Here is a 24436-nt window from a genome sequence, read left to right as displayed (position 1 = left end):
AACAAAGCCTTCAAATGACAAAATATTGTTTACAATGTTCAGTGGCATTTCAAATGTTAATAAACAGTTGGAATATCTCATCACATTTTAATGTGTTATAACTTGTTATAATTGAGCTTATGTGGTATATTTCATGTGCTGCACATGGCTGTAACTGACATTTCTGTTTGTTTCAAAAGAGGAAAAGGAGGTACAGACCAGCTTCACCTCAAAGGAGCAAGTTCTTTACCACGCGTGCACCAAGAATCGACTGCATGCTGTTTCATTTTGTTCACGTAATCTATGCACCCAAACCAGTATGCATGCACCAAAACCGCTTTACTCTACCACAGTCCTCCAGTGTCATACAGGAAACCCTGCGCGCTAAGAAAGTGATATTGCTCAACAGATAAGTGTAGGTGACCTGAATGCTGCTTCAAACCAAACATGTGCTGCTCAGAGGTACTTATTCAAAATTAAATGCATTCCAGCACATGAATAATTGATAATTTGGATAGTTAAGATATGTAGTAGAATATAGTGTTGCTAGATGACAATGAAGCATCTTAAGAAGGAGCTTGATGACTTCTAGTGCATTGTATATATGGATGATTATAAATGAGCTACAACCAGGCGTGGACATGGCAAAACATACGTAACAACAAACTTAAAGAATCAATACAACCCGCCTTTCTGTAAGGCTCTCGGCAACCTCAAAACATATCTTCCTCTCTGACAGAGAGAGAGAGAGAGAGAGCGAGAGCGAGTAAGTTATTGTGCTCAAGGACTCGAGCTCATAGATACTGGATACTTCATCTAACAGATTAAAAAACAGAAATTAATTGGTGAGTACAAATGTTTCATACTTTACTCTTACATAATAAACAGTTTACAGCAATATTTAAATCATTAAATTATTATTTGTTTACTTTAGTCCATATTTTTGCATATCAGTTTTAATGTTTGTCTTTTTAAAGCTGACAATAACCTTTTATTGACCTTTTATTTTATTATTTTGCTCAACCCAAAACATGCTGTGTAAGTGCTAAATCTCATAATGTAATAAGTGAGATGATCTAAAGATGGTGTCTGTGTAATGTACAGTTTCCGCTGTAATATTATCTGAACCCATTTATGGAGAGGCCATGTCATAATATTTTACTAAGTAAGACTATCCAGCATCTTGCAATTGCACATTAGGTCATCATCTAGCGTAAAACAACATTAACTCATATAATTTGTCCATCAAATATCTGTTAGACTCTTTAACAATCTGTGCTGCCTCACCCATCGAGGAGTCTGCTTTCACATACGCATCGAATATGCTCAATTCTCTTCATGATTTAAAAATATCTCTAGCATCCTTGACACCCTTTACTTACTTTGATATGCACATTAAACATTAATCCATAATTACATTTCCCTAATTATTTTAGCAATTTGAGTCATTTTTAATGTGAGATACAAATATGATCAAATGTTCAAATCATATGCAACTAGTGAAACTAATTTTGTATTTCCTTTGATACTGTGACTTCCTGTCACAGAGTTTCCATCTGAATTGTTTTTGACCCCTTCCTCTTTTAATTGGTATTTAAACTAAAAAGGCACATTAAGATGATCCATTTGCTCTTATTCTCACAGCGCTAGCTGTTAATAGAATTATTTTATAAATGAAGAGTAATTTAAATGGTCTCAGCAGAAAGGACTATCACTGAAATAGCATCCAAGCATAATTAGTGCTGTTATCTGTTATTAAAATGTCACATTGACTTATAAAAGCAAAATTTTTGGTCTTGTCATCTTTAAAGGGGTCATATGATGCGATTTCAAGTTTTCCTTTCTCTGTGAGAGAGCGAGAGAGCGTCACATCAAAGTGGAGTCAGCTGTCTGTGTACTGCAAACACATACCAGCTTCATCACTGTGTCTGTCATGCGACTGTGTTCCCCTTTCGGGCTCTGTCTACATTTATTTTGAAAGATGAATCTCGCGATTATGGTAAGGGGCGTTACATTTATGACGAGTGCTTGCGGTGTTCGGCCAATCACAATGCACTGGGTCAGCTGGCCAATCAGCAGACTGCGCTTGTCGGAAGGAGGGACTTTGTAGAAAACTAAGCGTTTGAGAGAGGTGGGGCATAGAGGACCTACAATAATGTACAGTATTTGAAAAAGAATGTGTTTTTTGAACATTAAAGCATGTCAACATATTCTGTTACACCAAATACACCAAATAATGATCTTTAAAAAAGCATCATATGACCCCTTTAAAGAAACTGATTGATTTAAAAAAGAACTGTCTTTTAAATACAAAACAAGCTTTGTGAGAGATGCAGGGTAAAATGTCACAAGATTGCTTAGGAACCGGGTCAAAACAGAGCTGAGTGTTAGTAGCTTGTTTCTTTGGACATTAATCTCTTTCAAAATCACAGGCGGAACTGCATATCATCACATCTCCTTAAGTATTCTAGTTGTTTTATTTTGTATTTTTCTTGTCTTATTGTTCTTGCAATGAGATACACAAACTTATATAACAATAGCATCTGCAGAAATCTGCATTTCCTTCAACTGTCACAGAGTTTCCATTTGGATCATTTGTGACCCCTTCCTCTTTTAGTGGTGTTTAAACAATGTGATGATGATCCATTATAACAATCAAGCCGCTTCTACTCTGGCAAAAGCAGCTCTTATTCTACATTATATCAAAAATCAGTTTGACTGGTGGTCACAAAGGAAGAAACATTAAGTGAATTATCATTGAGCACAATTCCGCATTTTAAAGCGAATTAGTGTAAGACCGTCCCATTTGTTATAAATGTAAAATCGGCAGTTGTGGTCAGGCTCACATTTCCTAGAGCTTATCTGAAATGGTCTGAAATAGAATCCTAATGTCCTGTATCTGTGAATGATATCACTACAGCTTTAATTTCTGCTGTATGACTAAGAAGACATCACTATGAGTAAATCAAGAGACAGCAGCCCCACATTCTTCCTGGAGAAAGATGACCTGACACAGGAGCAAAGGGAAAAGGCCAAACAGATGAAGAAAGGTGCCTCAAAGGACAAGAGGCCCATGGATTCTAATTACCTGGATGAGACCGATGAGCCTGCACACACAATTAAATTGAACCTACACTTTGACAGGTAAGCCGGCCTCATTAAATCACACTGGTGTGTATGATTAACACAATTTGAGAAATCCTTTCTTTATCAGATACATTCTGCACACAGGGGAATCAGAAAAGTAAAAGAGGAACCAGCTCAGCAGGACAGTGAGAGGTTTACCCTCAAGAGGCTGTTTGATGCCGTGTCCAGTGGCGATGTGTCTAAACTGCAGGGTTTACATCAGTACCTGCACAAAAACATGAAACGGCTCACCGACTCTCAATGTAATTGTATTCAACAACAAATACACTACCGTTTAAATGTTTGGGGTTGGTAAGATTTTTGAAAGAAGTCTGCTATGTTCACCAAGGCTGCATTTATTTGATCAAAAATACAGTAAAAACAGTAATACTGTGAAATATTATTACAATTTAAAATAACATATATTTTAAAATGTAATTTATTCTTGTGATGGCAGATCTGAATTTTTCATCACTCCAGTCTTCAGTGTCACGTGATCCTTCACAAATCATTGTAATATGCTTATTTAGTGCTCACCGTGCAAACTTATGAAAATCATGACTTTTGATCAATTTAATGGGTCCTTTCTGAATAAATGTATTTATTTCTTTGGTAAATAAATCTTACTGACCCCAAACTTTTGAAGTTTAAAGAGTACTGTGAATTCATGACAGATATTTATTAAATAATGAAACCTCTGTTTTTATATCATCTTTAGATAAGTCCAATGGAAAGACAGCCCTGCTGAAAGCACTTTTAAATTTGAGGGAAGGCGAGAATGACACTATTGAACATCTGCTGGAAATTGCAGAGAAACTGGGAGATTTAAAACATTTTGTCAATGCTGCTTACACAGACAGTTTCTACAAAGGTCAGAGCCATAGCTTCATATTACATAATGTTTTTATTAGTGCAATTATTATTAGATCTAGTTTTATATTAGCCAACATTAGTCATTTATTTTTTTTTATAAATGAACAGAATATTGATCCTATTTAACATGTCCAACCCATCCATTTTTTTATGTTATCGACTGATCTCTTTGAGACAGGTCAGACAGCACTCCATGTGGCAACTGAACGGAGAAGTGCAAAATTTGTACAGATGCTGGTTAAAAAAGGGGCTGACGTCCATGCTAAGGCCTGTGGGAAATTCTTTCAGCCCAATCAAAAAACGTGCTTTTATTTTGGTAGGTCTAAGGGTATGGTTAAACTTTTGCAAGACTACTATAAAGGTCATTCCACGAAATCGGTGCCTTTTCACCTGGGAAAAATAAAAATATAAAATAAGTTTAATCAACATTTTGTAAAAACCCATTAAATGAGGACAGCTTGTGGACAAAAGACAATAAATTGTATTGTATATATCAGGCTATATAATTTTTTATTTTATGACTTTTTTCTACCTCATATTTTGCCGTTTTTGTCATCCCTGTTACAGACACAATCCTTACTATATACTTTTCATTAGAACTGTGTAACAGTTTTCACATATATGAGGAGTATTTTAGTCTCTCTTTTCACCAGGATTGTTTAAAAAAAATTCTATCTTATATTTGTCATTCAGATAGAACACCCTATTTTTACAAGAGTGATATTTAAAAAAAGGCTTTGACCAAAATAAAATATAGTTGAAGTTACAATGAAAAAAAAAAATCTGGAAGGCCATATCAAATATCACTTTTACTATTTTTAAGAAATTAATGTCAGCAACAGGATTAATGTCATAGTTACAGGACTGACCAGAGTAACAGGGATGACAGGACATACATTCTTCGGCATACACGGCACATATTTGTTTACATAATATTATAAAGTTTTATCTTTTCTAATTGCATTACTGTCATGATCTCCAGCTGGAGTGCCCACGAGCTCCACTAGAGGGCACTCCATTCTGTACCTTGCCATTCACTCAGGACTCCATTTCCCATAATCCTTTGCCCGGACTCATCAAGTGCATCACCTGTCTCTCATCTGATCTCATCATCAGTTCACAGCTGTCTCATATTAGTAGGCCTATAAGAATAGCACACACACTCTCTGTCATGGCTGGTGATTGAATGTTTAACCCTTCTGTGTTTTCTAGTTTCCATGTTCCTAAGTTTTGCCTTTCTCGTGTTTTGTTCCTTGGACTGTTACCTTGTTTTTGATTGACTGCTGCCTGCCCTGATCATTGCCTGTCTTGTTGGATTACTCTTTTGTCTGTGCCTTGGATGTTATTGTTTGCTGGTATCTGACCCTGCCTGTCCTGACTACGCTCTTTTTAATAAAGCCTGCTATTGGCTCCCCACTTCGTTGTCACGACGCCTCAATTGTTACAATTACATTGTTTTGCACTTAGCATAGTTGTATTAGTGAAGCATATTACTTTTCTAAGAGATCTAATGTTTATGTGTATTGTAATTAGATCATGTGTCCATATGTTTGTCTTCAAATATACTGATCTGGTTCAATTATTATGCAAGATCTTGGGCTGTGTCCGAAATCGCATACTCTCTTTTTTTGAACAAGTAATTACTTTGCAACTGCAAAAAGAGTGTGTTCAATATAGTATGAATGTAATCTACATTTGTCATGTTGTCATTGTCACGTGACCTACCAGCATCAGTTGCATCACATCACTGCCATTCATAAATCCTCTCCCGTGGCCTCATGGGATGGAAAAGTGTCCATCTTATGCACACTTCAGAATCATGCCGGAAGTAGTAGGTCATCCGGGTACTTTTTGCCAACTCTTTACTGTGAATTCGGACATACTTCTTTTGTTGCATTACTGTTTTTTGCCTGTTATATCGTAGGTATATATGTGATTTTGGGTGCAGCCTCAATCTTCCTATGATCATCTGAAACCAGACCAAGATCTTGTTGCTGAAATGGTTTGACTTTATTTAACATGGCAGGATTGGGGCGAGTTGGGACCCTTAGAAAAGTTAGCATTTTACACAGATAACATTTAAAAACAGTGTGGTTAAGGTGACACGTAATCTATGTCATCCCTGTTACCCACATGTCAAAACCTGTTACTCTGAAAAGTAACATGGCTGACAGTAACAGGTTTGAAGATTTCAAGCTAATTTGATAATTTCTAGCTAATAGGTCAAGATCAAAAAAGGACAGGCTGTATATTTTGAAAGGATATTACTTGTAGATACTGATTATATTAAATTAAATAATTGTTTAAATTTACACTCTGAAAAATGGTAACAGTATTGACATTCAGTCAAACCTCATAAATCATCAAAAATAGAACATAGAAGAGAGAGAAACTTGCTTGTGTTTTAACTGTTGGAATCCTGGTTGAGAGATGATGTCGCTGGAATGTACCATTATTTACAACAAGTTTTTATTGAGGATAACAGAGCTGACATGAAATCATTGCTCAGCAATGAAACTATACTTGGAACAAAATGCAAATGTGATTTTTGTATTTTGCCTTCAAATTGCCCATATTAATTACCCTTGATCTAAAATAGTATTTAGTTGACTTTAATATTGATGAAAGAATACATGGCATTATGTTTTTTATTTGTTGTTATAGTAATTCAACCGATTTCGTGGAATGACCCATAATTCTGATAACAATTTATACAGTAGAAATTCAGCATTTTAAATCCACACCCTTTTCAAATTCTACTTAATGTTCTCATTGTTACTGACCCACTTTTGTGGGTACCTTACCTGCATTGTTTACAAATTTTGTGCACAGGTGAGCTGCCCTTGTCACTGGCCGCTTGCACTAATCAGCCAGACATTGTGGACTTCCTTATGAACAACCCTTACCAGGCGGTGGATGTCAGGGAGAAGGACTCTCATGGAAACACAGTGCTTCACGCATTAGTGTCCATAGCTGATAACAGTCCTAAAAACACAGAGTTTGTCATCGCCATGTATGACCATATCTTATTCAAAACTGACCACCTTCACCCCAAGATCAAGCTGGAGGATATTGAAAATAATGAAGGACTCACCCCACTCACACTAGCCGCCAAAACAGGAAAACTGGGGGTAAACCTTCTTTTTTTTCTGGTGCCTACCGACTTTTTAATGTCCAAGAATATAAACAACTTCATTATGTCTTGCAAAATACCAGTATTTATTTGAAGCAGTGATTCGTTTGAAGCAGTGTGTATTTCTTAAGTGTCAGTTCTGTTTTTGGATGTTCCTGATTTTGTGTAGATGGTTAGTCCTCATGTGATTTGAGATACTATTTCCCTTCAGCACATGGCATTAAATCAGACACCACACTACATGATTCATAGTCATTTAGTCTACAGTGATAGTCATGACCTTATTTAACCTAAAGTCATAGTTGTCACAATGTATTTGTTTATTGTATTTCTTTAGTTCTATATTTTAGCTGGTGCTGTTACTGACTTGGCTGATCAATAAAATGAGTGTACTGCCAAAGACAAGTGACTAAATAACACATATTTGACAGTAATTTGACAGATTTCATTGTCATTTGTCAACTAGCTGTTAAAGCACATCGTGCAGCGGGAGTTTAAGGGGCGCCGACATCTGTCACGGAAGATCACGGAGTGGGCCTACGGTCCAGTGTGCTCGTCTCTGTATGACCTCGCCTCTCTCGACACCTACGACAAGAACTCTGCGCTGGAGATAATCGTTTATGGCAGTGAGATTCCTGTGAGATGACATGCTACTAATGTGATACTAATTCATTCTAGAATAATTAGACTTTACTTCTTCATTGAAGCAAAATTATAATTTGTAAAGAATGGATATGGATTTTGGATTTTGATAAATGCTGTCATGCTTGGTTATTTGATCTGATTTCAGAATCGCCTTGAGATGCTCAAAATTGAGCCCTTCAACCGACTAATTGAAGAGAAGTGGGAGAGATTTGCGAAACGGATGTTCTTGTTCAACTTTATCGTTTATGTTATCTACCTTTTCATCTTCACTGCAGTAGCTTATCACCGCGAAGCAGGGAAGGACTTTAACAACAGCCAAGTAGGTATACAGCCCAAAGATGGGGACTACAAAAAAGGTGTGAGATGGGCAGGGGTTTGGCTTTACATCACATTTCATGCTAGACACAAATATTTCTGCCTACATGTTATTGAGAAAATAAAAACAACTTTTCTGGTATATATGCATACTTGCAACTAATTCCAGTTCAATGTCTGATTTAAACTATACTTTATGCATGCTTACTGTAAATGCTTCACTATTGAATGTTATGCCTCATCCCCACTCTTTTCTTTTCAGTCGTTAAAGCCCCCATTTCATTATAAAAATAATAGCCAAGACTACTTGCTTCTGACAGGACATATCATAAGTACCATTGGAGCACTTTACTTCTTTATTAGAGGGGTATGTTCGTTTAAAACTAATTCATATGTAATTTTCATGTACATTGTTTTCTAAAGAAATTAATGAATTCTCTTTTCTTTTAAGTTGATAGATTTGTGTAGAAAGCGTCCAGGATTTCAGTCCCTGTTCATAGATGGATACACTGATCAGCTTTTGTGAGTCCTTTGACTCTCTTGTTTAATTTGACTTAATAATTTCCTAATACAGATTAATATGCTTGAAATTACATTCTTTGTCAGTTAAAGGGTTAGTTCACCCAAAAATGAAAATTGGCTTGTGTTTTACTTACCCTCGAAGCATCCTAGGTTTATATGACTTTCTTCTTTCAGACGAATCCAGTCGGAGTTATATTAAAAATTGTCCTGGCTCTTCCAAGCTCTATCATTACAGTCAGCGGGTGTTGCAGTTGAACAGTCCACAAGTCGTCAAATAAAGCGTGCGCATCCATAATATCCAAAATATCCATAATGGATATTTTTCTTACAAAAACACATGGATTCGCTACAGAAGGCCTTTATTCGCCCCCGGAGCCGTGTGAAGCACGTTTTATTATGGATGCACGCGCTTTATTTGACGACTTGTGGACTGCTCAACTGAAACCCCCGCTGACTGCAATGATAGAGCTTGGAATAGCCAGGACAATTTCTTAATATACCTCCGACTGGATTCGTCTGAAAGAAGAAAGTCATATACACCTAGGATGGCTTGAGGGTGAGTAAAACACAAGCTAATTTGCATTTTTGGGTGAACTAACCCTTTAAGTTTTTGAAATCACTGTATATGCACAACGCACAGTTAAATTGCACTACTCAGACTAATTATTCCTACAGAAACAGTAGTCATTAAATGCATACATTGTTTATTCTTGCATTTTGTTGCATTAGTTTTCTGCAGGCCGTGCTCTTCCTGGTCTGTGCGCTACTGTACTGCTTGGGTCAGGACCAATATGTGGCCTGGCTAGTTTTGTGTCTTGCTTTGAGCTGGGTAAATCTACTCTACTTCTCCAGAGGGTCCAAAAATATGGGAATCTACAGTGTCATGATACAAAAGGTGAGGGATAATTGTTTTTCTTATCCATCATCTTAGAGCGTTAGTAAAGTGTGGTTTGTGTAGCGCTGTGGAAAGATGCTATGCAACACATTTAATGCCTCATTGTAGTGTAGACTAGTCTTCACAGTTCAGGCTTTTTTACTTCATGTTTGTACGACACACTCTCACTCTCTTTAATTGTTGTCAGATGGTTCTTGGGGAAATTCGTCGATTCCTTGTCGTGTACATGGTCTTCCTCATTGGGTTCTCTACAGGTACCCTTGCATGCATTTATAAATGTCATTGACTCTTTTATTACAATTCATTTCATATTTATCACAACACAACAAACACTTCCCAATTACACAACTGTTCAAAAGTATGGGGTCAGTAGATTTTTTGATTTTTTGAAAGAAAGTAATACTTGTATTCAGCAAGTATTCATTCAGTTGATTAAAATTGATAGTAAAGACTCTTACATAGTTACAAAACATTATATTTCAAATAAATGCTGTTCTTTTGAACTTTCTATTTTTCAAAGAATCCTGAAAAAATATCACGGCTTCCACAAAAATATTAAGTAGCACAACTATTTTCAACATTGATCATAATAATAAATGTAATAAATCAGTAGCCTATATTAGAATATTTCTGAAGGATCATGTGACACTGAAGACTGGAGTAATGGTTGCTGAAAATTCAGCTTTACATCACAGGAATACATTACATTTTAAAATATGTAAACATAGAAACACAATATTACTGTTTTACTGATTTGACCAAATAAATGCAGCCTTGGTGAGCATAAGAGACTTCTGTCAAAAACATTTAAGAAATCGTACAGACCCCAAATGTTTGAGTGATAGTGTGTGTTAATGATTTGTTTCTTACTCAACAGCCGTGGTGACTCTGCTTGATGAGGAGCCTATCAACAAAGATCAAAGAACAAACATTTCTGAAAAACAATGTAATGACAGTTCTGAAGGACAAACTAAGCAGGACAGTTCTGATGAACATTGTAAGAAGAACTCATTCAAGAGCATCTACTTCACCACTCTGGAGATGTTCAAGTTTACGATTGGCATGGGAGATCTAGAATTCACCGATCAATATCAATATACAGAGGTCTTCTATGTGCTGCTAATTCTGTATATAGTGATGACTTACATTTTGATGCTGAACATGCTGATCGCTCTGATGAATCAAAGAGTGGAGGAGATGTCCGTAGAGAGCGCCAGCATCTGGAAACTACAGGTGAAATCAAAGGCAACGTTAAAGCTGTCTTGTGTCTGAACTTACATTGTAATCACTTGAAATGATACAATGGGCAACTGTTTGCGTAACATATGTAATGGTTTTCAATTTTAGTTGTTCAATCAGGCAATAAATATGATTGTTATTCACAGCGTGCAATCACCACCTTGGACATGGAGTGGATTCTTCCCCAATGTCTGAAGATAAAGCTGCGTTCTGGGCAAGAGAAGGACCTAGGCGGGGGGCAGGAGCCTGATCAACGCTGGTGCTTCAGGTGCAGAGGTGTCAAGTAACGAAGTACAAATACTTCGTTACCTTACTTAAGTAGAAATTTTGGGTATCTATACTTTACTGGAGTAATTCTTTTTCAGCCAACTTTTTACTTCTACTCCTTACATTTTAACACAATTATCTGTACTTTCTACTCCTTACATTTTAAAAATACCCTCGTTACTCCTATTTCATTTTGGCTTGTTTTCCTGTAATCACTTGAAATGATACAATGGGCAACTGTTTGCGTAACATATGTAATGGTTTGCAATTTTAGTTGTTCAATCAGGCAATAAATATGATTGTTATTCACAGCGTGCAATCACCACCTTGGACATGGAGTGGATTCTTCCCCAATGTCTGAAGATAAAGCTGCGTTCTGGGCAAGAGAAGGACCTAGGCGGGGGGCAGGAGCCTGATCAACGCTGGTGCTTCAGGTGACCCTGGTGACTTCCACCCGAAACCACAAGATCTGAAGTTTGCATTTGTCTCCCATCTGTAAATGGGCAATACATTTTATGTATGCCCAAAGTAAATACATTTACTTTCAAACACAGTAAGTGAAACCAATGAGCAATAATTGAAGCATGTGTCTTCTTTCTTTCAGTGTGGAGGAAGTCAACTGGAACCAATGGAACAGAAACCTGGGTGTAATTACCGAGGACCCTGGAAAATGCCTGCCTGTATCTTCCCCAACTGAACTTCAGAGAGGTAGTCGATGTTAAATAAAGGTGTGTGTGTGTCTGTTTTTTTTAATCCTACATCATATCATGTGTATTGGTTACAGAGCCCAGCCAGCGTGGACTCCTGCAAACGTTCAGTAAACGTTGGACACAGAGACAACAACGCAGAGATGTACAGGAGCTGAGTCCTCTAGCTGAGACCTCTAGCTCCATCTGATGCTTTTATAATCCGTAATCTATTGCAATTATTTTGCAGTTCCCTTTCATTCCAACTGGTGTAGGAATAATTACATATTATGTCTGGTTAAAACTTGACTGTGGTTCATATAAAGAACAAATACACCTCAATGGTCATTCCTGTTATGCATCATATACATTTTTAAAACGAATGTATGTGTTGTTAAGAAAGTATTTATATAAAATAATATACATAACCCCAATGTTTATTAAATTGTGATAAAACAAAACTTATATGATTTACATATTTGGAAATATCCATATTAAAATTTGTGTTTAATTATTTATTCAATACATCAACCCTTAAAAGGGAACATAAAGGTAGGCCTACCCAAGTAGCCTACCTATTTTCCAACACTCAAAAATCATTTCATTCCATGTCTCTTCAGTCATTCAAATGTTTCTATATAGCAGGATTGTGGTTTCGCATGGTTCTGCTTGTGATTGATGTGGCATAACAAAGACCTACAGTAGGCCTACATCTGACAAGCATCACAGGATGATGCAGTTAAGTTGCAGACACGATTAATCCACTGTGCTTAACAGCAGATCATAGATGGGTCATGTCCTCTGGCTAATACTTCACTGCAGAGCTGAAATTCTGTGACCCTAGATTGTAAATGTCCTGCTGTGCTCTTATGTATAACTAAAATTTACATCCACACTAGATTTTTATTTTTTTGATAGAACAGAATATCACACAGTCAATACAATTACAATACAAAATGTTTCAAATGCTAGGGGGGAGACATTATTAGACATAAACATTACAGGCATACATTAAGGAATGTACAAGCGTGCAAAATTCGAATAGCTTTTTGTTTCATCGAGGGCAATATAGACTCGATATGATTGTTGTTTTACTCAATATAGTTAAGCTGTGGTCACTAGACTTTTTGTTCCATTGACTTCCATTCATATGCATACACAGCTTTTTCCTTAATGGATGTATAAGCCTTGTAAAGTTGTTGTGAATGATTTATATTGTCAAGTGATATACAAATACATTCTGAATAAAATTCAATGGACTGCAAAACTGTAAAGCAGAATTGTGTATTCTGGATGTTTAAACCCATGGCCAGTGTCAAAGATATGCTGACCGCTTCATTTTAAGCTATATACTGGCTGTGTGAAATAATAAGCAGACTTGTGTGTGAAAGAATCTGGTAAATCAACAAAAAATTGTGAAATTTTGAAATATTTTAAATCAAATGTGACCAAGAGGAACCAGCAGTAGGCAGTACTCAGGGGATGGCTCCCTCTGGTGGTTGGAGGAACGGATGGAGGTCGCAGATGTTACAGAAACCTCCATCCTATCCCTCTTTGTGGCTGTCCCCTTGGTCTGGGGGTGCAGGTTGATTGGGATGTGCCTGGTGGAAATCCTGAATCAAAGATGGGTCTAAGATGTCCTTGGCAGTCCTATGATCTCATCTAGATCTTAGCCCTCCCAGTCCACCAGGTATTGCAACTGGCCCCCATGACACCTGGAATCCAAGATATCCTTCACCAGATAGGCTAGAGGTCCATCAATCTCAAGTTGTGGAGAGAGTTCCCTCTCCTCAATAGTGGAGGCGGATGCAGGGAAACATGAAAAGAAGGAGAGATACGGTAATGAGCAGAAAGCTCTAGTTTGTAGGTTCCTGGATTTATTTGTCATAAGATACAAAATGGTCCTACATATCGTGGGTTGAGCTTCCATAACCGCAGATCTCAGGTGAGTGAGTTTGAATGAGTACGCCTCCCTTATCAAGGTCAGCCTTGATTCTCTGAGCTCTGACTGCCCTCTGCAGCCTCACGAGCGCTATCCCACACCCAGTCATCCACTGCAGGCACTTAAGATGGTTCTCCAGACCAAGGGAGTTAAGCTGTGGTCACTAGACTTTTTGTTCCATTGACTTCCATTCATATGCATTCACAGCTTTTTCCTTAATGGATGTATAAGCCTTGTAAAGTTGTTGTGAATGATTTATATTGTCAAGTGATATACAAATACATTCTGAATAAAATTCAATGGACTGCAAAACTGTAAAGCAGAACTGTGTATTCTGGATGTTTAAACCCATGGCCAGAGTCAAAGATATGCTGACCGCTTCATTTTAAGCTATATACTGGCTGTGTGAAATAATAAGCAGACTTGTGTGTGAAAGAATCTGGTAAATCAACAAAAAATTGTGAAATTTCGAAATATTTTAAATCAAATGTGACCAAGAGGAACCAGCAGTAGGCAGTACTCAGGGGATGGCTCCCTCTGATCTTATAGCCCAGGAAGGTTGTGCTTGAGACATGGAATTCACATTTCTCTGCCTTGACATACAAATGGTTAGTCAGTAATCGAGACAGGACAGTTCTTACATGAGGGATGTGTTGCTCACTGGTCTTGGTCTCACCGGTAGATCAAAATGTCCACAATGTAGGCAATGATAATGATTTAGAATGTCACAGAAGATCTCATTAATAAAGGATTGGAACACAGCAGGCCATTAGGCATAACCAAGTATTCATAGTGCCCTCGTGTGGTGAGAAAACCGTCTTCCAATCATCTGCTTCTCTGATTCTGATTAAATTATAAGCGCTGCGCAGATCTAATCGGAAGCTGCTAATGAATTGGACTCATCTATTTCTCCGACCTCATTGCTGCAAATGGATGAGGTGGTAGTGGTGTCCTGGTGAGCTTATGTGGTTTCGAACAAGAAATCTGTAGGCTACATATGTGTTTTGTTACACTACTAAAGTGCAGTAATAAATATCACTTAAAGTTCTAACAAACTTTATTGGCTGTTACGGTCGTTATATTTCTTCATAATTCACACGTTAATTTAACCTCAATGGTAGCGAAGTGAATGAGCTTGCTAAGGCTGTCTCAACAAATTAAAAAAGGAGGGGGTTGGTGCTAAACACAGTATGGTAACTGTTGCACTCAAAAGAAAAAATACTGGAATGCTGGAAAGTATTTACAAGAACAATAATTCATAACTGCTCTACCAAGGCAAGTGGGAGCTGTTAAGAGCAAAAAGAAGAAAAGCACATTTGAAATGGGTCATTATTATGGCAGCAACATGTAGGCCTATGCAATACAGTTTTAAAATGTGAATTATGTAGGTCTACAATTACATAGGCCTACATAAAAATATAAACCTTATGTGAATAAGAGGTTGCATTGACTTATTTCTGCTAATTTCCACATTTTTAATGACATCCATAATTTTGAGAGATAAAATGCAAGACAGAAAACCCTTTAAACTATATCGCATTTTTACAGAAACAATTACTCTTATTATGTCCTCTCAGAGCCTGCAGGCCGCTGGAGTGAGGTGTATTATTGGCAGTGGCAGCGCTCTGTCATGTAACACAGTTCTGCAACAGGAAGCAGAGAGAGTGTTTACATTTCATGTAGTCTACGGAAAGATGTTGACTCAGCTGTTGGAGTTGCCAAAACTCCAAAATACAACACTTATGATCATGTTTGTCTCTGAGACATCTGACCTACCATGGTAAGGTATGATGACCTACAATGCTGGTAGAGCTATTTTTTGTATTAAAATTTATAATCACACTTTGTAATTAAGTGTATTTCATTTAAAAAATATTTTAATACTGTATCATTCATCAATTAAAAAAATCATTATTTTTGACTAACATGGGTCAAATTTATCTGTTGTTCATTATGTAACTTGAGTGCATTGTGTTGTAAAATACAAAACAATATGTATTTTTTAAAGAATATTTCTGAATTCCATTAAATGGCTGGACAAAGCCTTGAAATGACAAAATATTGTTTACAATGTTCAGTGGCATTTTTAAATGTTAATAAACAGTTGGAATATATTTATCATCACATTTCATGCGAATCGACTGCATGCTAAGGTTTTATTTTGTTCACGTAATCTATGCACCAAAATCGCTTTACTCTGCCACAGTCCTCTAGTGTCATACAGGAAACTCTGCACGCTAAGAAAGTGAAATTGCTCAACAGAACAGTCTCAACAGATAAGTGTAGGTGACCGGAATGCTGCTTCAAACCAGACATGTGCTGCTCAGGACTTATTCGATATTAAATGCATTCCAGCACATGAATAATTTATCATTTGGATAGTTAAGATATGTAGTAGAATATAGTGTTGCTAGATGAGAATGAAGCATCTTAAGAAGGAGCTTGATGACTTCTACTGCATTGTATATATGGATGATTATAAATGAGCAACAACCAGGCGTGGACATGGCAAAACATACGTAACAACATACTCAAAGAATCAATACAACCCGCCTTTCTGTAAGGCTCTCAGCAAACTCAAAACATCTTGTCCTATCTTCCTCTCTTACACTGAGAGAGAGAGCAAGTTATTGTGCTCAAGGAATCAAGCTCATCGATACTGGATACTACAAAAACAGAAATTAATTGGTGAGTACAAATGTTTCATACTTTACTCTTTCGTATTAAATAATTTAGGGCAATATTTAAAAAAATTCAGATTTTGCTAGTGTAGTAAATCATATTAAAACCTGTAAAGTTGGTTTTTGCTGCCAAATGCCTTTGGTTTATTTAATTTGTTGATGTTTTTGTGATCTACTTCAGTCCATTTTGTTGCAGATCAGTTTTAATGTTTGGCTTCTTAAAACTGACAATAACATTCGTGACTGTTTTTGCTCAACCCAAAACATGCTGTGTAAGTGCTAAATCTCATAATGTAATAAGTGAGATGATCTAAAGATGGTGTCTGTGTAATGTACAGTTTCCGCTGTAATATTATCTGAACCCATTTATGGAGAGGCCATGTCATAATATTTTACTAAGTAAGACTATCCAGCATCTTGCAATTGCACATTAGGTCATCATCTAGCGTAAAACAACATTAACTCATATAATTTGTCCATCAAATATCTGTTAGACTCTTTAACAATCTGTGCTGCCTCACCCATCGAGGAGTCTGCTTTCACATACGCATCGAATATGCTCAATTCTCTTCATGATTTAAAAATATCTCTAGCATCCTTGACACCCTTTACTTACTTTGAAATGCACATTAAACATTAATCCTTGTTATGACAAATCTGAATAATGTTCCATGTCTATTGTGGTTGTCTATTGTTTACAGTCTGTGCCTTAAATGAGGAAATGTGACTGGATGCTCTCATGACTACATATTATTATTACACATAATTACATTTCCCTAATGATTTCAGCCATTTGAGTTCTTATTTAATGTGTGATACAAATATGCTCAAATGTTCAAATCATATATATAACTAGCGAAACTAATTTTGTATTTCCTGACTTACTGTCACAGAGTTTCCATCTGAATTGTTTTTGACCCCTTCCTCTTTTAACTGGTGTTTGAACCAAAAAGGCACATTAAGATGATCCATTAGCTCTTATTCTCACAGCGCTAGCTGTTAATAGAATTATTTTATAAACAAAGTGTAATTTAAATGGTCTCAGCAGAAAGGACTATCACTGAAATGATATATAGCATAATTAGTGATGTTATCTGGTATTAAAATGTCACATTAGCTTATAATATTAAAATCTAAATTGATTGATTTAAAAAAGAACTGTCTTTTAAATACAAAACCAGCTTTGTGAGAGATGCATGGTAAAATGTCTCAAGATAGAACCCTGTCAAAACAGAGCTGAGTGTTAGTAACTAATTGTTTCTATGGACATTTATCCATTTTTGACCTTACACTACACGATTACCCAAAGACAGTGTAATGTAGTTTCTTAATGCAGGATTACTATTTCCTCTCACTGCCATTTAGAGAATGTAATTGTGTATAAAGCCATTTAGGCTAAGTTATAATATTCTACAGTACAGAACATCCAAATGCATCGGATACTGCATTTTGCCTGAAATGTATTTCCATATATTCCCTGGATGGGATCATATAGCATGTAACAGCATGAAGAGTTATCAATAATTCAGTTAGCAAGGGTCTATTAGAGTCTGCAACTATCTGCACCATCTCTACTTGCACATATAAACTGAAACTGTTTACTTTTTTGTTTGTTTCTCTTTCTTCTGTATCTTTGAAAACCTTTTTTGGCATGTAAATGAATCCGTGTTTTTGCTAATGGATTTATTGTGTATCAAAGATAACCACATATCAATTAGATGGTTTATATAGGCCTATGTGGTCTTATGATCAAAACTGCATATCATCACATCTCCATAATTATTCTAGCTGTTTTTATGAAGAGTTCTAGCAATGAGATACACATAAACGTAAGCCATATATAACAGTAGAGGTAGTTCTGCCTTTCGTTCAACTTCAACTGTGTCAGACTTTTGGACCTGTAGTCCTTCCTGTGTTTCCTTATTTGGTCATGTTCCTGTCCTCGGCTAGTTTGATTATGATCCATTGATGTCACCTGTGTTCCCCTGATTGCCCTGTGTTTAAAAGTCCTAGTCTGTTCAGCTTGTGTTTGTCAGGTCTACTTGTTTCTACGTGTGTTTGCCCAGCTCCTATTGTGAGTTATCCCATGTTTTCGTCATTAAAGACTGTGAATGCTACGCCGTGTCTCCTACGTTCTACCCGCAGCAGCGTAACGTGACAGAAGACCAGACCCAAAAACAGTTACCTCCGTGTTTTCTCCTCCATTTGTTTTCTTGTTTATCTCTCAGTGTTTTTGTTTCCATTGTGTTTCTTCTATGGATGCCCTTCTTTGCCCAGAGTACCTCCTCCTCCTGCTGGAGCAGGGGGAGCGATTTCTCGAGGACCACACGAGACTGTTCCTGCTCTTAGCAAACACCACCAGCTACCCGGAAGACGCACTCTGTGCGTTCTATGATGCGAGTCTAAAAATCGCATGCAGAGTGCTGTCGAGAGGACTTCGCTGTCTTTGTGGAGTGGATACTGGCGAGACACAGATCCACTCCCGACCCCCATCTGCCCGCGGTGCGGCGCATCAGCCTGAGCCCACCGATGACGGAGAGCCTAATCCCGCCGCGATCAATGAGCCAGCGCAAAGCCGAGCGACTGAGCGGAGGATCGCCCAGGAGATAGAGCCGAACCCGTCAGACCAGGTGCGAGAGCTGGCGACAATGTCCGCCACAAGGGAGAAAGCCACGGACGGTGTGAGCACGGAGAGGAGCTCCGCCCCCTGCACCGCGGCTGAGGGTGAGCTGAGTATGGCGCGGCGAATGTGCCCCACCGAAGAGGAGAGGGCTCCAGTCCCCGAATCCAGTCCAGAGCGCCCTCCAGTGCCCACTCCTCGAAAGCGCCCTCAAGTGTCTGCTCCTCCAGAGCGCCATCCTGTTCCCGTGTTCAGCCTAGAGGGGGCTCCCAAACCAGAGTTTAGCCCTGAATGCCGGAGACTCACAAATGCCCGCCCTCCCACCCGCTCCTGCTTCCTCCACCGCTGTCGTCTGGCAGCCCCTCTGCTCGCCCTCAGCCCACCATCATTACAGTGCGAGCTCCGCGGGTCTGCCATCCTCCAGCGTCGCCATGGCTGGAGAATCCCTCACCTCCGCCTCCAGCCTCCGAGGCCTGGACTCCGCCTCGGCCCCTAGCTCTCTCGCCTCCACTGTCACCCATCGATCCACCAGCTCCACCGGGCTTCCTCGTCCCTCCAGCTCCGCCTTGGTCGGGCGTCGACCCGCCATCGACTCAGGACTCCGCTCCTCCGGCTGCACCTCGTTGCTACGTCCCACCGGCTCAATTGGGCTCCTTCCTCCCGCCAGCTCCACCTTGGTCCTCAGTCACTCTGGCTCCGCCGCAGATCTCCGCCTTGGTCGCCGAGCCCTCGACACCACCCTGGCCCCCCGGATCCTTGGCATCCCCCTGGCTCTTTGGCTTTCCATCTCCACCTCAGGCTCCTCCGCTACCTGCTCTGCCGCCGTTGGTCGGCCCCCTGGAGTCAGTGGCCGTTTCTCCTCCATGGCTCCTCCCTCCGTCGGCTCCACTGTGGGTCGACATTATGGCTGTGGCCTGGGTCCAGCTGGGCTCATCCTGGTCCAAGCCCCTCCTGTCTCCTCCCTCCTTTGTCGCCTCCCTGGTCTCTGTCTGCCGGCCCCCTCCCGGGTGTCCGTCCTCCTCCTGAGCCTCCTCCCAAGCTCCCACCTATGCCTCCCTCTTTTGTTGTTGTTATGGTGTGAGGACGCACCTTCGGGGAGGGGGTGAAATGTCAGACTTTTGGACCTGTTTTGCCCCCGTAGTCCTTCCTGTGTTTCCTTATTTGGTCATGTTCCTGTCCTCGTCTAGTTTGATTATGTTCCATTGATATCACCTGTGTTCCCCTGATTGCCCTGTGTTTAAAAGTCCTAGTCTGTTCAGCTTGTGTTTGTCAGGTCTACTTGTTTCTACGTGTGTTTGCCCAGCTCCTATTGTGGATTATCCCGTGTTTTTGTCATTAAAGACTGTGAATGCTACTCCCTGTCTCCTACGTTCTTCCCGCAGCAGGGTAACGTGACAAACTGTCAAAGAGTTTCCATTTGGATAATTTATGACCCCTTCCTCTTTTAGTGGTGTTTAAAACTAGAATGTTGAAATGTGATGATCCATTATAACAATCAAGCAGCTTCTACTCTTACAAAAGCAGCTCTTATTCTACATTATATCAAAAATCAATTTGACTGGTCACAAAGTTAGAAACATTAGTAATTATCACTAAGCACAATTCCTCATTTTAAAGCTAGTTAGTGTAAGAATGTCCCATTTGCTTATAAATGTAAAATCGGCAGTTGTGGTCAGGCTCACATTTCCTAGAGCTTATCTGAAATGGTCTGAAATAGAATCCTAATGTCCTGTATCTGTGAATGATATCACTACAGCTTTAATTTCTGCTGTATGACTAAGAAGACATCACTATGAGTAAATCAAGAGACAGCAGCCCCACATTCTTCCTGGAGAAAGATGACCTGACACAGGAGCAAAGGGAAAAGGCCAAACAGATGAAGAAAGGTGCCTCAAAGGACAAGAGGCCCATGGATTCTAATTACCTGGATGAGACCGATGAGCCTGCACACACAATTAAATTGAACCTACACTTTGACAGGTAAGCCGGCCTCATTAAATCACACTGGTGTGTATGATTAACACAATTTGAGAAATCCTTTCTTTATCAGATACATTCTGCACACAGGGGAATCAGAAAAGTAAAAGAGGAACCAGCTCAGCAGGACAGTGAGAGGTTTACCCTCAAGAGGCTGTTTGATGCCGTGTCCAGTGGCGATGTGTCTAAACTGCAGGGTTTACATCAGTACCTGCACAAAAACATGAAACGGCTCACCGACTCTCAATGTAATTGTATTCAACAACAAATACACTACCGTTTAAATGTTTGGGGTTGGTAAGATTTTTGAAAGAAGTCTGCTATGTTCACCAAGGCTGCATTTATTTGATCAAAAATACAGTAAAAACAGTAATATTGTGAAACATTACAATTTAAAATTCAATAAAAAACTTCTATTTTAAAATTTAATTTATTCCTGTGATGGCAAAGCTGAATTTTCTAATTCTAATATGCTTATTTAGTGCTCACTGTGCAAATTGTGAAAACTGTGACTTTTGATCAATTTAATGTGTTCTTGCTGAATAAAAGTATTGATTTATTTGAAAAAAAACATCTTACTGACCCCAAACTTTTGATTGGTATAGTGTACAAAGAATACACAGAAGAGTACTGTGAATTAATGACAGATATTTATTAAATAATGAAACCTCTGTTTTTATATCATCTTTAGATAAGTCCAATGGAAAGACAGCCCTGCTGAAAGCACTTTTAAATTTGAGGGAAGGCGAGAATGACACTATTGAACATCTGCTGGAAATTGCAGAGAAACTGGGAGATTTAAAACATTTTGTCAATGCTGCTTACACAGACAGTTTCTACAAAGGTCAAAGCCATAGCTTCATATTACATAATGTTTTTATTAGCGCAATTATTATCAGAAGTATATATATGAGCTAAAACCTTATATTAGTCCTTTCTTTTTTTATAAATCAACAATATTGATCATATTTAACAGGTTGTCCAACCTACCCATTTTACAATGTTATCGACTGATCTCTTTGAGACAGGTCAGACAGCACTACATGTTGCAACTGAACGGAGAAGTGCAAAATTTGTACAGATGCTGGTTAAAAAAGGGGCTGATGTCCATGCAAAAGCCTGTGGGAAATTCTTTCAGCCCAATCAAGAAACATGCTTCTATTTTGGTAGGTCTAAGGGTATGGTTAAACTTTTGCAATATTGATATAATTTATACAGTAGAAATGCTGCATTTTAAATGCAAGTCATTTTCAAAATCTACTTAATGTTACTTACCCATTTTTGTGGCGTCCTGGGCTTACCTGCAGTTTACAAATTTTGTGCACAGGTGAGCTGCCCTTGTCACTGGCCGCTTGCACTAATCAGCCAGACATTGTGGACTTCCTTATGAACAACCCTTACCAGGCGGTGGATGTCAGGGAGAAGGACTCTCATGGAAACACAGTGCTTCACGCATTAGTGTCCATAGCTGATAACAGTCCTGAAAACACAGAGTTTGTCATCGCCATGTATGACCACATCTTATTCAAAACTGACCACCTTCACCCCAAGATCAAGCTGGAGGATATTGAAAATAATGAAGGACTCACCCCACTCACACTAGCCGCCAAAACAGGAAAACTGGGGGTAGGCCTAAACCTTAATTTTTCTGGTGTTTACTGATTGTTGAATGTCCAAACAATTCATGTTTTGCAAAATAGCAGTGATTCGTTTGAAGCAGTGTGTATTTCTTAAGTGTCAGTTCTGTTTTCTGTTTTTGGATGTTCCTGATTTTGTGTATGATTAGTCCTCATGTGATGTTATTTCCCTTCAGCACATGGCATTAAATCAAACACCACACTGATTCATCATAGGGCATCTTTACACAGCTGAGTTAAGGCTTCTCTGTGCCTGCTCAAAATTCAGTGTTAAGACACAATGTTGCATAAAAGCCTGACTAAATTATGCCAGCTAAGACCCACATCAGCTCCTAGTATTAAGGTATACAGTTGTAATCGCTGCATTTCTGCCACCTCTGAGCAGCTTTAAAAGAGTCTGTATAAAGACACACACATTACTTCAGAAGCACTACTGTGCCACCTTAACAGTGTACAATTTTTCATAAGTCATGTAGTGTACAGTGACCGTCATCTGATTACTAAAATCAGTGCATTGCCAAAGACAAGGGACTAAACGGAACGTTTGTCAATCATTTGTAATTAGTATATTTTGTAAAGTGCCTTCAGATTTCATTGTCATTTGTCAACTAGCTGTTAAAGCACATCGTGCAGCGGGAGTTTAAGGGGCGCCGACATCTGTCACGGAAGATCACGGAGTGGGCCTACGGTCCAGTGTGCTCGTCTCTGTATGACCTCGCCTCTCTCGACACCTACGACAAGAACTCTGCGCTGGAGATAATCGTTTATGGCAGTGAGATTCCTGTGAGATGACATGCTACTAATGTGATACTAATTCATTCTAGAATCTAAAATGTATTATTAGACTTTACTACTCCATTGAAGCTAAATGTTTCATTTGAAAACAGTTGATAGCAACATGTTATGTGATCTGATTTCAGAATCGCCTCGAGATGCTCCATATTGAACCATTTAACCAACTAATTGAAGAGAAGTGGGAGAGATTTGCGAAACGGATGTTCTTGTTCAACTTTATCGTTTATGTTATCTACCTTTTCATCTTCACTGCAGTAGCTTATCACCGCGAAGCAGGGAAGGACTTTAACAACAGCCAAGTAGGTACCCTTACCCAAAAGAAGTATACTTCAAGTTTATTTTAAGTATACTTAAGTAAAGTTCAAGTATGTTTTAAGTATACTTCACGTAGTAAATATACAAATATCAGTGTACTAGTAGTATACTTGTAAGTGTACTATTTCAATACTCCTTGGGACTAAATTGGCCCACTTTCTAGTATATAAAAGTATACTTTAAGTATAACAGTAGTAAACTTTGAGTACACAACTAGTTTACATCTTATGTTTATAGTTTGTACTGTAACTATACTAAAAGTGAACTTATAGGTATACTGATAGTTTACAAATTAAATACTTGTAGCATTGAAGTATAGTCTCAGTAAACTACTAGTTTAGTAGTTTTATACTGCAAGTATACTCGTAAGTTTTCTTTAAGTGAATTTTACATCATACTTTACACTATGTCCCTATTTAGGTATTAATTTGTATATATTTTGTTATATGAATATCTGAACATACAAAACATCAAAAGAACAGGGTATCTGCTTGTAAACAAAAACATTTTATTCTAGCTTCATGTATTCTTTTTTTATAAACACTATGGGTAAGTTTTATAAATAAAAAAATAAAGAAACGAACAACATTTTGAACAAAAAGCTGAAAAAAGACTATTAATTGGATTCAGAATGATAATCAAAACGTAGATGGAGGGGATCAACACCCCAAAGCTTGACAGTCATTGTTACCTCTTCATTGGTCATCATCCAAGTGGATGCTGCACACTGGTGGTGGTTGAGGTGAGACCCCCCCCCCCCCCAAGTTTTAAACGCCCTTTTGGGGTTTC

The 24436-nt window shown here is 38.4% G+C and overlaps 2 protein-coding genes across 3 annotated transcripts in view; both read left to right on the top strand.

Moving 5' to 3' along the window:
• Nucleotides 1–422: 422 nt before the first annotated feature.
• LOC107552580 (transient receptor potential cation channel subfamily V member 1-like) lies at nt 423–12068 on the top strand. 2 transcript variants are annotated; one of them, XM_016234489.1, is made up of 16 exons: nt 423–824; nt 2928–3123; nt 3211–3368; nt 3824–3976; nt 4157–4294; nt 6811–7109; nt 7578–7748; nt 7902–8075; nt 8334–8438; nt 8523–8593; nt 9323–9488; nt 9676–9742; nt 10366–10721; nt 10874–10995; nt 11599–11702; nt 11779–12068. In XM_016234489.1, exons 2-16 carry the CDS (start codon nt 2936–2938, stop codon nt 11889–11891), a joined length of 2385 nt encoding a protein of 794 aa, XP_016089975.1. In that variant the 5' UTR covers nt 423–824; nt 2928–2935; the 3' UTR covers nt 11892–12068. The 2 variants fall into 2 exon arrangements, with proteins under 2 accessions (XP_016089975.1, XP_016089974.1); XM_016234488.1 differs by having other exon boundaries at nt 424–824; nt 2900–3123.
• A 3738-nt stretch (nt 12069–15806) lies between these two features.
• The window catches only part of LOC107552581 (transient receptor potential cation channel subfamily V member 1-like), a 15949-nt gene continuing 7319 nt past the window's right edge, over nt 15807–24436 (top strand). The window contains exons 1-8 of the mRNA XM_016234490.1: nt 15807–16310; nt 20680–20903; nt 20991–21148; nt 21592–21744; nt 21929–22066; nt 22228–22526; nt 23150–23320; nt 23458–23631. Coding sequence (XP_016089976.1) covers nt 20716–20903; nt 20991–21148; nt 21592–21744; nt 21929–22066; nt 22228–22526; nt 23150–23320; nt 23458–23631 — 1281 coding nt within the window. The 5' untranslated portion in view covers nt 15807–16310; nt 20680–20715. The remainder of the gene's footprint in view (nt 16311–20679; nt 20904–20990; nt 21149–21591; nt 21745–21928; nt 22067–22227; nt 22527–23149; nt 23321–23457; nt 23632–24436) is intronic.

Source organism: Sinocyclocheilus grahami, unplaced genomic scaffold, assembly GCF_001515645.1.
Source record: "Sinocyclocheilus grahami isolate Dianchi unplaced genomic scaffold, SAMN03320097.WGS_v1.1 scaffold453.1, whole genome shotgun sequence".
NCBI lineage: Eukaryota > Metazoa > Chordata > Actinopteri > Cypriniformes > Cyprinidae > Sinocyclocheilus > Sinocyclocheilus grahami.
Note: the sequence above shows the minus strand (reverse complement) of the source record. Positions and strands in the feature narration are given on the sequence as shown.

Excerpts from the sequence above, each read along its gene's own strand:
- LOC107552580 (XM_016234489.1), top strand. The coding sequence starts at position 2,936 with ATGAGTAAATCAAGAGACAGCAGCCCCACATTCTTCCTGGAGAAAGAT. Across the intron at positions 3,977-4,156 it reads CACAGACAGTTTCTACAAAG|GTCAGACAGCACTCCATGTG; the intron begins GTCAGAGCCATA and ends TCTTTGAGACAG. Across the intron at positions 9,489-9,675 it reads ACAGTGTCATGATACAAAAG|ATGGTTCTTGGGGAAATTCG; the intron begins GTGAGGGATAAT and ends AATTGTTGTCAG.